The 14,288-nt window shown below is 40.1% G+C and overlaps 1 protein-coding gene across 7 annotated transcripts in view; it reads left to right on the top strand.

The window, feature by feature from the left end:
• The first annotated feature begins 31 nt into the window (after positions 1 to 31).
• ATE1 (arginyltransferase 1) overlaps positions 32 to 14,288 on the top strand; it is a 56,428-nt gene continuing 42,171 nt past the window's right edge. For 2 of the 7 annotated variants that reach the window (XM_015867495.2, XM_015867502.1), the window contains exons 1-7: positions 386 to 561; positions 1,186 to 1,249; positions 1,838 to 1,900; positions 2,526 to 2,629; positions 3,382 to 3,654; positions 7,595 to 7,827; positions 9,278 to 9,406. In XM_015867495.2, the coding sequence (XP_015722981.1) occupies positions 459 to 561; positions 1,186 to 1,249; positions 1,838 to 1,900; positions 2,526 to 2,629; positions 3,382 to 3,654; positions 7,595 to 7,827; positions 9,278 to 9,406 (969 nt within the window). In that variant the 5' untranslated portion in view covers positions 386 to 458. Of the gene's footprint in view, positions 240 to 385; positions 562 to 637; positions 760 to 1,185; positions 1,250 to 1,837; positions 1,901 to 2,525; positions 2,630 to 3,381; positions 3,655 to 7,594; positions 7,828 to 9,277; positions 9,407 to 10,448; positions 10,578 to 14,288 lie in introns of those variants that run through there. The other 5 variants (XM_015867503.2, XM_015867498.2, XM_015867496.2 and 2 more) reach the window with 5 other exon arrangements.

The following is a 14,288-nucleotide window of genomic DNA, read 5'->3' as shown; positions in this document are numbered from 1 at the left end:
TATCGTTGCAATTGATTACTGTCAATTTATTGGCGCCGTGTTGAAGCTCCACAGAGCTCCTCAGTCCATCCATAACGGTTCACCATGAGGTGACTGAGGAGCTCAGGGACTGACGGTAGCGGGGCGGCGCTCCGGGCGGGGCCATGCCGCCATGCACCGTGCTGTGGTGGAGTACAGGGGCTGGAAGGAGGGCTACCGCTGCGGCTACTGCGCCTCGGAGCAGGGCAAGGTCTCGGCCGGTGAGCGGGGGAAGGCGGGTCGGGCCCGGTGCTGAGATCCGAGCCGCTGTGGTAGAGCAGCCGCCCTCACTAAAGATGGAGGAGCTCGGCGGTCTGTATGGGGGGGAAGGGCCGTGAAGATGGCGGCGCCGCTCCTTCCGGGTGCCCGCAGCAAAGATGGCGGCGGCGGCCGCTTCCGGGTGGTGAGGGGTGCGGTGTGGGACGGCGGGCCGAGGGAACATGGCGGGGGCCGGCAGCTCGGCGAGCATCGTGGAGTACTTCGGGGGAGAGGACGGGTACCGCTGCGGATACTGCAAGAACCAGAGCGGAAACCTCTCCCATGGTGCGGGACGGGGCTGGGAGGGGGACGCGGGGAGGGAGGGCCGGCCCTGCAGCTCCTTGCTCTGCCCTGAGGGAGTGCACAGACAGGGCCGCGTCCAGCTCTTATTGCTGTCAGTAATACTCAGCCTTAGGGCCTTCTCCTTAGGCTCCGTGCTGTGAGTCCCAAACGTGTCAGATGCTGCTGTTCGGTCCTCCAGCGGTAGGTAGCTGCGTGCACAGCTTACAGGTTGTTGTGCTCTTCGAGTAGCAGAGGTGAGCCTGCTTGCTTAGGTGTTTTGGCTTAAGAAAGCCAAAACATCGTGTTTTCCAGGTGGCTTCCTCATAGAAAGTCGGTGTGTCCTCACAGCAAGAATGGGAGCTTAAAGCATTTCTGTTAGGGCAACCCACGGAGAGCAACATCCCAACCCCAGAGGAAGGAATAGGGGAGAGAAAACCTGCACTTTTGTTGCTGTCTCTAATGTTGAACGCCTTGTTGATAAGGCTGATGAATACACTATGTCCTTGAGAGATGTCTATTCGTGTCGTGTTAGCTGTGTAGTTTTATGTAACTTCTATAGAACTCGTTACATCTTTGTATTAACGTGTAGTTGTTGTTGCCAATCAAATGTGCTGCTGTTTCTTTCAGGTATGTGGGCACATTCAATGACGGTTCAAGATTACCAGGACCTCATTGATAGAGGATGGCGAAGGTAAATTTCAAATGATACCAAAATTTCACTAGCTTGGATTCATTCTTCTTTTGCTCTCCTCTTGTAGAATCCCTTGAGTACAGGAAATGCTAATTCCCTTTTTCCTAGGCTCTGTTTCTAGGGGTACGTGATTTATTATCAGTAGTTTATTATCAGAAGTTGCTGAGCTAATAAGGGGCAGAAATGAAAAAGTATTATGTGTGCAAGGGGGAGAGGGCTATCACTGCTGCACTTTCCATTGTGTTACAGGTAACTGTTGTCACCTTGATTGTAGTTAGTTCATAGGAATAAGAGTAGGTGTTCGAGTGGGAATGTGCTGGAGAATCCAGGTTATTATTCTGATACACAGAAAGCACCCTAAGTGCAACATGCTTTTCTTAGCTGTGCTCTCTGGTGAACTTTCATTAATTAAAATGTATTTATTCTAGATGGATAATGCTTTAATGTAACAGCAAGAAGCCACAGAGCTTCCTTCTCAGCTTTTGATACTATTTCTGTAAGATTTTGTTGCTACTTAAACAAAAATGTTGCTTTATGTTGCAAGATAAGCAGTTTTGAAAAACAGCATGTGTTTATTGTTATTTTTAGAAGTGGAAAATATGTCTACAAACCTATCATGAATCAAACGTGTTGCCCTCAATACACAATAAGGTAAGAGACTTGGATTATAGTATTGTAATGATTTGACCATTTAAAGTGTGTCCAACCACTATGTTTGTTGGTTCAAACACATAGGACTTAAGTTCATCTGCTTTTCGTTATACCAAGTATATTCTGGTGAGTTTGTGTGCAGGCACATGGGCTGCTCTGTGATATTGTCATTGGCTCTGTAATGTTTTCCTGTATGCAGTCTGTACCCTTCCCTTTTGTTTTGTGTCGCAGTCCAAGGCAAGAGTTCAATGTCTGCTGTTTTGTTTGATGGTGCAGATGAACCAGAACTGCTTTAGTATCCCAAATAATTGAGGGTGTCAATTGAATAGGTAAAAATGACTCTAGATAAGCTTTTCTACCCCTAGAGGTTATGTTCAATGTTGTCTATTCTAGTGTGTTACCCTCCTAGGGAGAGCTTTTCTTTCTGCAGTGCTTCAGGTCACAGCGATATGCTTTTGTGATTATTGAATGCGTGTGTATTGCTATAATAATGATATTATGGAGAACAGGAGGGCATAATATTATCTAATCAAGAGTGCTGATAAACTATTTGGTTGCTTATTATTTCATTGATTTCCTTATGACTGCTTCATATATTTGTTCAAAATATAACTTTGTCTTTAAGATGCCAGGCACTGCATTTTCAGACCTCCAAATCTCACAAGAAAGTTCTGAAGAAAATGTTGAAATTCATTTCTAAAGGAGATGTTTCAAAAGCGGCGAACGAAGGTAAGAAACTCCCGGTGTTGGAAAAAGCAAGACTGGTGTTTGAAATGAGGATCGAGCTGCTGGCTGAATGATTGAATGGTGTCAGTGTGATTTGATTTGTTGGTTTTCTCCATGCAGTCCCCTTTGTAAAGGCCTGACCAAGTTTTGTCTTCATGGTGTCTTGAACTGAGGGCACAGTGCAGTGGAGCAAACAGATTGTGGCAGTTGCCTTCCTCCACTGGAGGAAGTTTCCCTGCTTTTTGCTTGTACCAGTGTATTTTCATTTTTATCTCCAAACACAAGCTTGCTTTGTAGCTGATGCTGTAGGGAATCAGACTGTTATTAGCTGTCATAAAAGTGATAATCTGGAGATGTCCAAGCAGGACAGTGAAAAGGAAGGAGAAACAGGAAGAAGGCTTTCTCCTCCAAGTGGCTGAGAGGTGACACACTTGGCTTATCGAACACTGAAACCACCTAATTTTAGTGGTGGAGGAACCTGTTGCATCAGTCCTGAGACCTAATTTCCCTTTTGTAATATGTGTAGTGTGAAATTAGTGACGACTTCATTAAAATGGGGCAAATCTCTTATCATTTATAAAATGATGCTAGTAAGACTGGCAAAAAAGCTGCTAGTTTTCAGACTAATCCAGATGTATTCATTGGAAAAATGGCTGCAAAACTGGAAATCAGTTGATCTTGGTGCTAACGTTGCAGGGTGTGAGCTTTGGTTACACAGAAATAAATCAACTCACGCAGTTTTTAATTGTTTACAGAAGAGCCTATGGATTCCCATATAGAGGATGCAGTCTCATGTGACTTTGTACACAGAAGTGAATCTCATGTCAGTGAGGCTGAACTGACGCCCTTAAATGAGGATCATGCAGACAGAGTGGAGAATGAAGATGAAGACAAAGGAGAATCAAAAGAAGAGGTGAATGAGAAGAAGGCAGAGCTGGGTTCTCTTCAGATGTGTGGAGATAAAGATGCAGCAGCCCCTGCAGAGCCATCACCTTCTACACAAACTGTTCATGCACCACCAAAGCCAGGTAGTGAAGTTTCTGGTTGTAATTGGAACATGCTTTCATTACTTGAAGGTTTTTATAATCCTTTGTATCTTGCCTCAGCATTCAGGGAATGGTTGTTTCTTATTCTGTGTACCCTCACCACTGTACGGAACTAGAGGATATAAATTGATAGATGCTGCATGTTACTTGTTTTTGTGGTTTTTCCTGGAAGTTGCATTCATTTCCATGCTCAGCTTTCCAGTTTAGTTACTGAAAATCCTTATATACAACTGACAGTTGGGATGTTTGAAAGCTGTATAGATTGTGGTCATACACGTCAAGGTGATTGAATGTCATCAGACATTGGGATCTGTGTCCAGTTTGGAGTACTTTTGTGTGCAGAAAGGCATCCAGTCTAGCTTTGCCTTTCTCTTATATGGATACTGTTGTTCAGACTTAGATACCTTGAGGTGTGTTTGTTCAAGAGGAAGAGCTGGTGCTGCAAGAGTGCTATAGCTGCAGGGTCAGGTTAAGGCTTAACATTGTTTCCTGTGCATTAGTGGGAAACCAGTTTGAGAGCTAATAAGAGTGTTGTAAGTATTGTTTGTACACTTCATCATATCTGTAGGCTGTCTTGGTAGGCAAAGTGTACACGCCATGAATATACTCCACTAATAACTTGCTTAAGGCTGTATCATGTTTTCATAGCCTGTTTGCCACAAACCTGACTGGCACTAAGAAATACACCCAGTCTAATGCTTTGTGGTCCAAGGGTTGCAGGTGAGGCAGTCTCATCTTACAGGTCACGTTTCCAGTCGTGTGCAGTTTCCATATTACAGAGGCACGGGGGGTATCCTCTGCTTTGTAGTTACATGGCTGGTAACTTTGTTTGAAATCCTGGTGAGAACTGTGTGTCTCGTTGTTTCTGCATATGTTGGGACATCGACTGTATGATCTGCTTTGAGTCATGTAAACCTCGCTTTGGAAACAAGCAATATGGAAATGGACAGCAGGTGGCAGACTTGGGTAATGAGAATTGATTTGGAAAGGGTTGAAAAATAGTCTTCATTTATGTTAACAATACCAAGTAACTTTAAACGCTGCAAATGCAGATAAAGGGAGTTTGAAACGTTGTTTTTACTCGGTGTTTTGGAAAGAGAGGATTAATTTTATAGAGGTGAAATATTCATTAAAAGGGAATAATAAATTCATCTCAACTTTATTATTTGTTTCTAGTAGGTGGTGTCCCAGGTCAAATTTAGTTCAAAATTGTCCAGATAGAGAGATGTTTGGTTTTCATCTTGGAAAATGTAACCTTATTCTGTAATAAGGTTGTTTAATTGCATTTTTATTCTTTTATAAACAAAACAGGTCACTGTCCTATAGGAAAGAATGGGCTGTTTCTGCACAGTTTCAGATGGGAAAGGTTTGCTTATGTCTGCATGCACATCCATTGTTTTAAGAAGTTTTTTTAGCTAACTTATAGCTTATAGAAGATACGATACATGAAACAGAACCCAAGGCTGATGAAGTGCTGTAACATTCTTCAGATTTATCATGAGTATTTTAAATAAACCCATCCACTGACTTGTTTACCCCTGGTCAGATCGCATAACATCTGTAATGGTCTCAGGATATTTGGCCTTTTCTGGAGAATACTTTTGTCTGAATGAGACAAATATCGAAAGGCTGTAGGTGAGAGGGAAGGATGTTCAGTTGAGCAATTGTTCAGCTGTAGGAACTCTGAGGGTGCAGATGTGACACCAGCTTTATTTCTGAGATACTCTCAGCACTTCAGCTTTCATGGAGCCCACATGCAACAACCAGACTGGGGAGCCCCGAGGAGCTTGCAATAGCAGTGTACTTACAGACTGTTTGCAAGTGTTTTCCATGGCTCACATAGAGAAAGTCTTTAAATGAGAACCAGAAGCATTGGTAAAAATGTATACTGTAGGTTGCAGAAAGGTTGCTAACAAATAGTTTTCAGTGGCTTAGGTGTAAAATCTGCTTCCCTCGTTCCCTTCCTATCTTGTTCTCATAAAACTGTTATCTCTGGTTTCTAACTGTTGTACCTCTAACTAAAGCTTGTGCTTGGAGTTTAGTTAAATTATGTGCATCTTAGAAAAAGACAGATGGCCATTCTTTCTTTTTTTTTCTTAACCATTTTCACTGTAAAATGAGCCAGGAAAAACAAAAAAGATGGTGTTTTCTAGTATTAGTATGAACCAAATAGTATAGATAGTATTAGTATGAACCAAAACAAATATACCCAGTGTGAATTAAGCCTTCACAGTCTGTATGGTTTGTGCATTAGAATGGTTTACAGCTTTACTGATGCTTGCAAATTGGTTGCAGTAGAAAGTATTTTGATGATTTCTATGTTATTGGTAACAATAGATGAAGCAGTGACTCTGAAGGCTGCATTTCTATGCAGGTGAAGTGAATGTAAGTACATTGTGAACCTTTCACTAAGTGTTCTTACTTCTTCCAGTCTGCAGAAGGAGGCCACTGCTTGCCCTTGTCCATGGGGTTTGAAGTGGGTAGAGGACAAAAGGAAGATGTCATTTTTGGCCACAAAGTTATTGGTGAGAAGGAAGGAAAGCTCTAACCACATTTTCATAGGCCTTCTGGAAGAAATGATTTCCAAGTAGTTTCCAGCCCTCCTAGAGAGTAAAGTGGGATAAGCTGTAGTTAAGTCTGGGTTTGGATTATTCTTTATTTCTCATAAATATTAACTGAGTTGGAAATGTGTTGTCTTCTTAATGCTTCAAATGGAAGCACCTCACCATTCTGGGTACGTTCCCATTAAGTCTTTCAAAAGGTGCCAGCGCGTCCTTTGCAAATATATGGATTTCAGGAAGAAGCAAATGGCATAAAATACTGCTTCAGCAGTCTGTCATAATATTTGTTACAGTTTTTGTTCTGTGCAAGATATACGACTCTGTGCTTCCCTCTGTGGGCCTAGTTTGTTCCATTATTCCTTCTCCTTTTGAAAGCGTTAGTATTATGGGATCAGTTTTGGCGTCCAGCTCATCTACAACTGTATGTGAAATAAAAATACAGAATGGGAGTCAATTTTATAAGAATTAACTGGATTAAGTGGCTGCTATTACAATTGTGAGTGCAGCTTTCCCTTTGTATGTAACTTCCTACAGCAGCTGCAAGTATCAGGCAGGTATTCCATGAAAATTCATTAATTCTTCCTCTACTGTTTCCAGCAATGCAGCAGCTTCATAAAGCTTTAAGACAGCTTCTGGAATGGAGTTCTTCTCTGTGCTTCCTGGAGTAACTGATAATGGTGTGTCAAGGTGAAAGAACCGAGTGTTAGGGGAAAATAAAATCTTGCTTTTGTAAATGTGTAGAAATCTGGATTTATGCATTTAAAATCAGTATCAATTAAAACCATGAAATGTAGGGAAATTGCAGATTGGGAATGGGTTATTGATTTGGAAACCATCCTTTCAGTGCATTTTGTGGGTGGAATGGATCACGGGCATCTTTTTCTCCTTGTTTTAAGTGGAGCATTAATTTTATAGTACTTGTCCTTAATGTAGTAGAATAATTCTTTATGAATTTGACAGTGAGGTTTTGTGGTTGTGGGTTTGGTTTTGTGCTTTTTCCTTTCAATGTTTGAAGCCTGTCGTGGTGCTGTTTGGATATGAGGCAGCATAATATCTTGTGTTAAACAGGAGCTTCTTGTTTTTCTCTGAGAGGGATTTAAGGACAGACTTGAGAGGAATTCCTCTTGTGCTGCTTTTTAAATATATTCCTGACTCTAGATTAGAAAGCTGTAGAGGAAAAAATCACTACACCTTCACTTGGCACAGGATATTATCACTAGTTGTAAGTGTGGAGGACTGTGTTATGCTCAGACCATGGTATGGAATTACTGGTAATTTTAACCATTTCTTTTAGTCATCCTGTGAGGGCTGCTTGTTTCTTGCAGAACGTGGTGTTTGATTCTTTGCTTGCTTCCTTACAGGCAAAGGGGCTGATCTGAGCAAGCCGCCGTGTCGAAAAGCGAAGGACATACGGAGAGAAAGAAAACTGCAGAAACTCCTTCAGAACCAGAAGTGCACCCTTGAAGGCTCTTCACTTCAAGCAGAACATCAGGCTTTACTCATGCAAAGCTCCAAGTCTACGACGAACCAACCAAAAAGCATTGAAGACTTCATTTTTGTCCCTTTACCTGACGATGCACTGCACAAATTGGAGGTAATGGCTCATTCACTGCTGTTAAAGGCAAATTACAGAAGTCTTGTTTTTGGACCTCTACAAATGCTTACGTGTTCAGTTTCTGTGGCTCTATTGGCTGTCTGTAGTTTAAGTCTTAGAATACATGTGGTACATGCTGATATATTTGGTACAGCTGAGCTCTGTGTAACCACAAGGGGGTAATCTTGCACTTGCAGTCAGTTGTAGAAGAGAGCAGTATAGCAAACAAAACTCTTGTAAATTGATTTCATACTGAGTGCCTTGAAAATGAAAGACTTTAAATTAACTGAGTGTTAAACAATGAGAGACATTCAATATTTAGTTCTGCAGCATACAAATAGTTAAACTATCTATGCTACTGAATCTTGGCTAGAAAGCACTAACTGTTGATGAAACTTAAAACAGATAAAACTAAACAGATGAGAAGATAGCTCTTGTTTATAGAAGTCTGTGGTATGTGTTGATGTCTTTGGAAACTGTAAAAGTTATGGTTGAAACCAGCATAATATATTGGTTTCGATTAAATCTATTTTTACTATAGAAGTAGATACCTGGAGGATTTTTGGACATGCTGACACTGGTTAATTGTAAACACAGTGTTTTCCTTTGGAAGCTGGAAAGCTTTCTGAATATATACGTTTTCCTTTAGCTACTAATGGTATTAAAAATTAAACTGGAATTGTATTTGTGGTTCTTATTTGAAATGGTGATGACTTAAAAGTCGCACCTTAAGGAACTGACAAGAGACGATGTAACTGATCTATAATTGCTGATTCTTCCAGGTTTATGATGTTACCTAACACATATGATGGCCTTGTCTGAATGTTTTCATTAAGATGAAGCACTGTTGACCACATAATAGCACGCCTTTGGTCAGGAAGCAATCACTTTTACTAAAAACCAGTTTAATTTATGGATTCTTAAAGTTTATGTTCCTTGTATGTAAGGATGGTTTAGGAAGGGCACAATTTCCTACCTAAATTAATTTGTAATTGAATAGGGGAACATTGTTTCCTCTTCCTCTTTTAATTTAAAAAATACCTGGAAATCCTCTTAGGACCACTACAATGCAAATATTGTAAAGAGGATAGATATGAGTCTTCCAAGTGCACAAACCCTTCAAGTATTTACAGTATGATGAGAAAATTCAGGAACAAAAGATTGGAAAATGTATCAAAAATCTCTTTAAAATGTCAATCTGCTTAGCATTTGTGGGTATTAGTTCCCAAAAACCATTTATGTGGTTCTTCTATAGAGATTTTAATTAGTTCATCATTTGAAAACCTTGTATGTATTTCAATGTAAATACAAAAGCCCTCAATAATGTAAAGTGAGGTAGGGTTCTTTTTCAGGAAGTGGAAAAACTCTCTCTGTTGTGATGCTTGTATATGTTATAAATGTGTAATTATTGCATGATACTGTAATAATAAATGTTTAACTTCTTCTGAAGGTGAGGGTGGTGAGATCATCTCCGCCAAGTTCACAGTTCAAAGCCACATTTCAGGAGTCTTACCAGGTCTATAAACGTTACCAGATGGTTATTCACAAGGACCCACCTGATAAACCAACTATAAATCAGGTCAGAAGGCCAAATGAATTTTATGCAAAGCTCAGCTTCCCCTCCATTTCATGTGTCTTGCATAGGTTCTAGAAGAAACAAGTGTGGATTTTATATCCATCTTACACTCAGGAGCATGTAAAATACTGTATCAAGTACAATCAACATTCTGAAAGTGCAAACCTTTGATATCTCTTTTGAGTGCTACAAATATTTGGTCTTAATTGCAGACAAAAGTTGAGAGTTAGATGGCTATGCTATTGAATAAGAGGTGAAAGGGATGAGGCTTTGGAGGTAAAATGTCATGGACCGTGTACATATAAATCTCCTAGGAACTGAAAATGGCTGGATGCTTGCCCTGATAAGTAGTCTCATTGGCTTTGGTTTGAATGCATCCATATGTGGAGGAACAAGCACGATCAGGGCCAACATGTGAGTGAAGAAATTACCACACGTACAAGTCATTGGTTTGGGGTTCACTTAAACTATGGAAACCTCTTCGTTTTCTATTTAAGCACATCAAGTAGTGATCAGCTCGCTCTATCTAAATTACACATTGTTGCTGCCTCTTGTAATGACCAGGCAATGTGTAATAGGTACCTGTGTTGGATGTGTTACCTTTCGAATACTACTAACAAAAAATTCAGAATATTGGAGGCAAAGTGCATGTAGCAAGAATATGTAATTGCTAAACCGGGGTCAAGTGATGTGCCCTTAGAAATTAATACATTTTAATAGTTCTTGGCATTGTACATTGAGAAATTTGTTTGTTGGTTTGTTAGATACTTGGTCAAAACATAGGTTGAGTAAGCTGGTGCTTTGGAGTGTTCCAGTGTTAATATAATTTCTATTCTTTAATAGAGGTATCAACAGTCAAGGTTAGCGTTAGTTGCCATATAAATACTCTTTTCCCTGTAGAAGGTTTATTTATTATATTCAGAGTTCTGACTTCAAAGGCTTTGAAATGGATAGGAGAAGATCTTCCACTAGCCTTACCTTCAGAAGCATGTTATCTGATTATATGCACTCAAAACAGTATGCTTGTATTTCCCTTGCTCTGAAGGTGAGGTTAGTACCTGTCTCTTTTGAGGACCCACAGTTCAAATCATCCTTCAACCAGTCAGCCCTTTTATTTGCCAAGTATCAGATGGCTATACACAAGGACACACCTTCTGAATGTGGCGAAAACGAGGTACAGTTCACTGCATGCACCTTTATGAAAACGTTTTTACTGTGCAGTTAAATGGTGGGAAATGGTGTCTAGAATGATTCTAGATATTGAAATACTGGAGTGTCAGCCATAAACTTTATTTCACTCTGTTTTGTAACACAGTAAGACTTACAACAATAATTGCTGCCTTTTTCTCAGTTTCTGATATAAACTGAGTTAATTATAACATGGTAAAAATTGGAAATACGTCAGGTCTGATCTATGACTTCATTTGTCTGCTACAGTGAATGTATTTTAGCCTTAATGCTTAGACACACTAGTATGCTTTTACTCTCAAGATTGTGTTGTTGTATTGACAGGGTGGTAAGATTGTCCTATGTCTACTTATTTGTTTAGATATGGATTTTTTGTAAATAAAAGGCTTATAGCATTAATCAAGGGCAGCATCAATGACTGCTTACAGCCCAGTTCTGAATGGCAGTTGGTGCCCTGTTCGTCTAATCCCTTTTGGGGCAGAGTATGTATGGCTTGGTTTAGGCTTGGGTTTGATGGCTCAAATCACTCATAATTCATTGTTATTGTTTAAATGATGAGCTGAAGGAGTCTAGGTTAGGAGAACTGCTCTACAATGCATTACACAAAAGGTATCTTGATCTGTCTTAAAGGCCCTAATACTGAATCCTTGTGGGAGGAGAACTATTGGAGTCCTTTCTAAGAGTGGACAATACTAAGTAGGGTGAAACTGCTCCAAGTTATATGGAAGGACAGTGGGAAGTGCTATCTGAAGGCCCTCAGTTGTTTTCTTACTCTTTTTCAGACTTTATTATGTCATACAGACGCTATGGAGCCAGGCATTTCTTTCAAGCATAGGTAAAATGAAGTTCTGTCCTATGCACAGGGCTTTGTCAGGCTACTAACAGGTCTGTTTTGGGTCTTAAAATGGCAAATATCCAGGATTTTTCTTTGGATCTGAAATCTAGCACATATATCTGTGTATGGTAGATGAGCCTCTTTCAGAGAGAGCCCTGCACTTTTTTTATATATAGGGAATTTCTTGTTTAGGAAAAGAATTCCATTTCACATTTGGCTCAACATTTCATATTCAGAAACCAGCCTGCATTTAAATTCAGAATCCAACAAAGATTATTATGGGGTATATTAACAAGTTATTTTAGGAATATATTCTTACACTGTTGGCATTACAGCCGCTATTAACTATATTACATTAAAATGCAATTTTAGGAATGGATTGGTAATTTTGGTGGTTATTTAAAAATACCACTATTATGGTAAGTTATAAAATGGTTCACAATATTACCATACTTGAACCATTAAGCTGATTATTGCTCAGCGAATGTGGAAGGCGGCACCAATGCAGCATAGATAAAGCTTTCCATCTAGATTGAAGTGAGGAGGCAGAATAGAGATAGCTCTAGTAAAGCTTCTCTCTACAAAGAGTAATGTTTGGGAAGCAGGAAACCTCTCTCTCAGGTTTGTAAATCCAAGTTTCTCTGTCAGCAAACCCTTAACAACCCCCTGCATCCTTCATTTTAATAGTGCTCCCTTCAGAGCCATATCTGGCTGTGATTTTACAGCGCGAGCTTGTCTGCGTGTGACAGTAAGAGAAGATGTTACGGTTGAGGACGTAAGGCAGTTTATTAACTGCTAAATGAAATGCTGGAAAATAAACATTCCATGTAATTAAGGAGACAAGCTGCCTTCCCAATAAACAGTTTCTTTAGTGGCCCATGAAAAGCACTTCTACCTCCTGCTCTGTGAAACAGCACCAAGTCCAACAGGCTGTGTCTCTCTGATTGGTTTTGTCCAGTCCAGCTATTTAATAGTATAAAGAAAATAGGAAAGAGCTCTCTGAGTTCATCTAATGGTGAGGATTTTCTGGATGAAGTTTATTTTTGATGCATACAGGGCTATCAGCTCTTGATCCAAAGCTGCCAGTTTCTACTAATTCACAGCAGCAGCAGCTACAAGCTTGAGTTCCACTTGAGACCAAAGGCGTGTGGGTTATAAGTTATGTTCATGCTGCTGTTGACATCTAGTTGGGTTCAGATACTAGTCAGCCTCTAGTAGGTTTATTAAAACACTTTCTGCTGCTGTACTGAGTTGCTGTCTAATTTGAAGATGGGGGTTTCTATAACGTTCTGGCAGTGTTCTGTTGCACAGCTCACACTGATGCAATGTTATCTAGGTTTTATTTCTGAACTGCCTTTCTTAATCTTCTATACAAATGCTTCTTGTACTGTGCTATCTTCAGTACCTCCTTGCAAGCTGTCTGTATTTAACTTTGGCTGGCAATACCCTGCTGAATGCTTTGGCTATCAAACAAAACAGCGTTTTGTCCCTTGTGTTAATTTAGGCCGTACTTTCAATTAAAGAAAAAAAAAAGCAAAAACATTTTACTTGTTTTACTACTCTGATAACCCTGTTGAAAGCATCGAGTAACATAAGATAGTGCAGGACTGTGCATTTTAAATGCTTTGGTAAAAGCCAAAGCCTTATCTGTTTATTCTTTAACTTGAGTCATGCTCACCCTGACGGGGGTTTTGGATGCTATCTTTATCCTGGCAGAATGCAGGTGCTTGATAACCATCTTTAAAGCTGGTCTCAAGTTTGAAAACGGTGGAATGAGGGAGACAATATGAGAATTCCTTCTGGGCCAGCTGCTTTGTGCTTGGGTGGTGAGTTCCAGCTTCTGTGATGAAGGTCCAGTAGATGAACCTGGCTGAAAGAACAGCTCCCACTGACTTCTCTCTTGTTCCCGCATTACAGATAATGATGTTTTAATATAAACTAACTGCAATATACAGTCTTGTATGCAGGACCTCTTATAAAGACTACTGACAAGCATACAAACTGTTGCTTTATACAGACCAATAGTGGACGTAGTTTACTGCTACTCTCAGAAAAATATTCCAGTATTCTTAATTCTTGATTTTAAATGGGAAAATCTGAAAGACTGAGGGAAACCCCAAGTGATTATTGCCCAGGGAGGTTGGTGGGGTCACCGTCTCTGGAGGTGTTTCAGAACTGTGGAGATGTGGCCATGGTGGGGATGGGTCAGCGGTTGGTCTTGGGAATCTTAGAGGTCTTTTCCCCACACTTAAGGGTCCTATGACACTATAAAGTGGGAAAGTATTAGCAGGGAATGAGTAGCTCTGATTGAATACATATACAGACATGAAAAATAGGTGTACAAATCTGTTTTTTCTGCCTGGATGCTGTGTATGTAGTTCTTTCTGTGGTCCATGGTGGTAGTTCTTGTGCACTGTTCCAAATAAAACAGGGCTATTGTTTGCGAGCATATAACTTTTTCTTGCTGAAGTAGTGGAAGATTATATTCAATGTTATATACACAACTCCACATATTGTGCTTATAAAAATCCCCTATTGTCAACAATTACAAGAGTTTGTGTGTTCATGAGTTACTTTTTTTTTCCTGCTTGGGTGGTAGAATAGCATTTCTGGGAAAAATATTAAGCTGTAATGGGGGAAAAGAATTAAAACAATGAAACCTGGGGAAACCTGAATAAGGATGACTTCTGCAATGAGCTGGGTGATAGTGGGCTGAGCATCCTTTCATTAAGCAAGCATTGTTTCCCTGTGTTCTGGTGAAGGATCAGCAGATCCAGAGTACCATGATTATGCAAATAAAAGTCATGAATGGCACTTTGTCCCCTTTTTTCCTACAACTGTGGTAAGAAATACAATGAATCT

The sequence above is a fragment of the Coturnix japonica genome, chromosome 6 (assembly GCF_001577835.2).
Source record: "Coturnix japonica isolate 7356 chromosome 6, Coturnix japonica 2.1, whole genome shotgun sequence".
NCBI classification, from domain to species: Eukaryota; Metazoa; Chordata; class Aves; order Galliformes; family Phasianidae; genus Coturnix; species Coturnix japonica.
The sequence above is the reverse complement of the archived record's forward strand: the minus strand, read 5'-3'. Positions and strand labels throughout refer to the sequence as shown.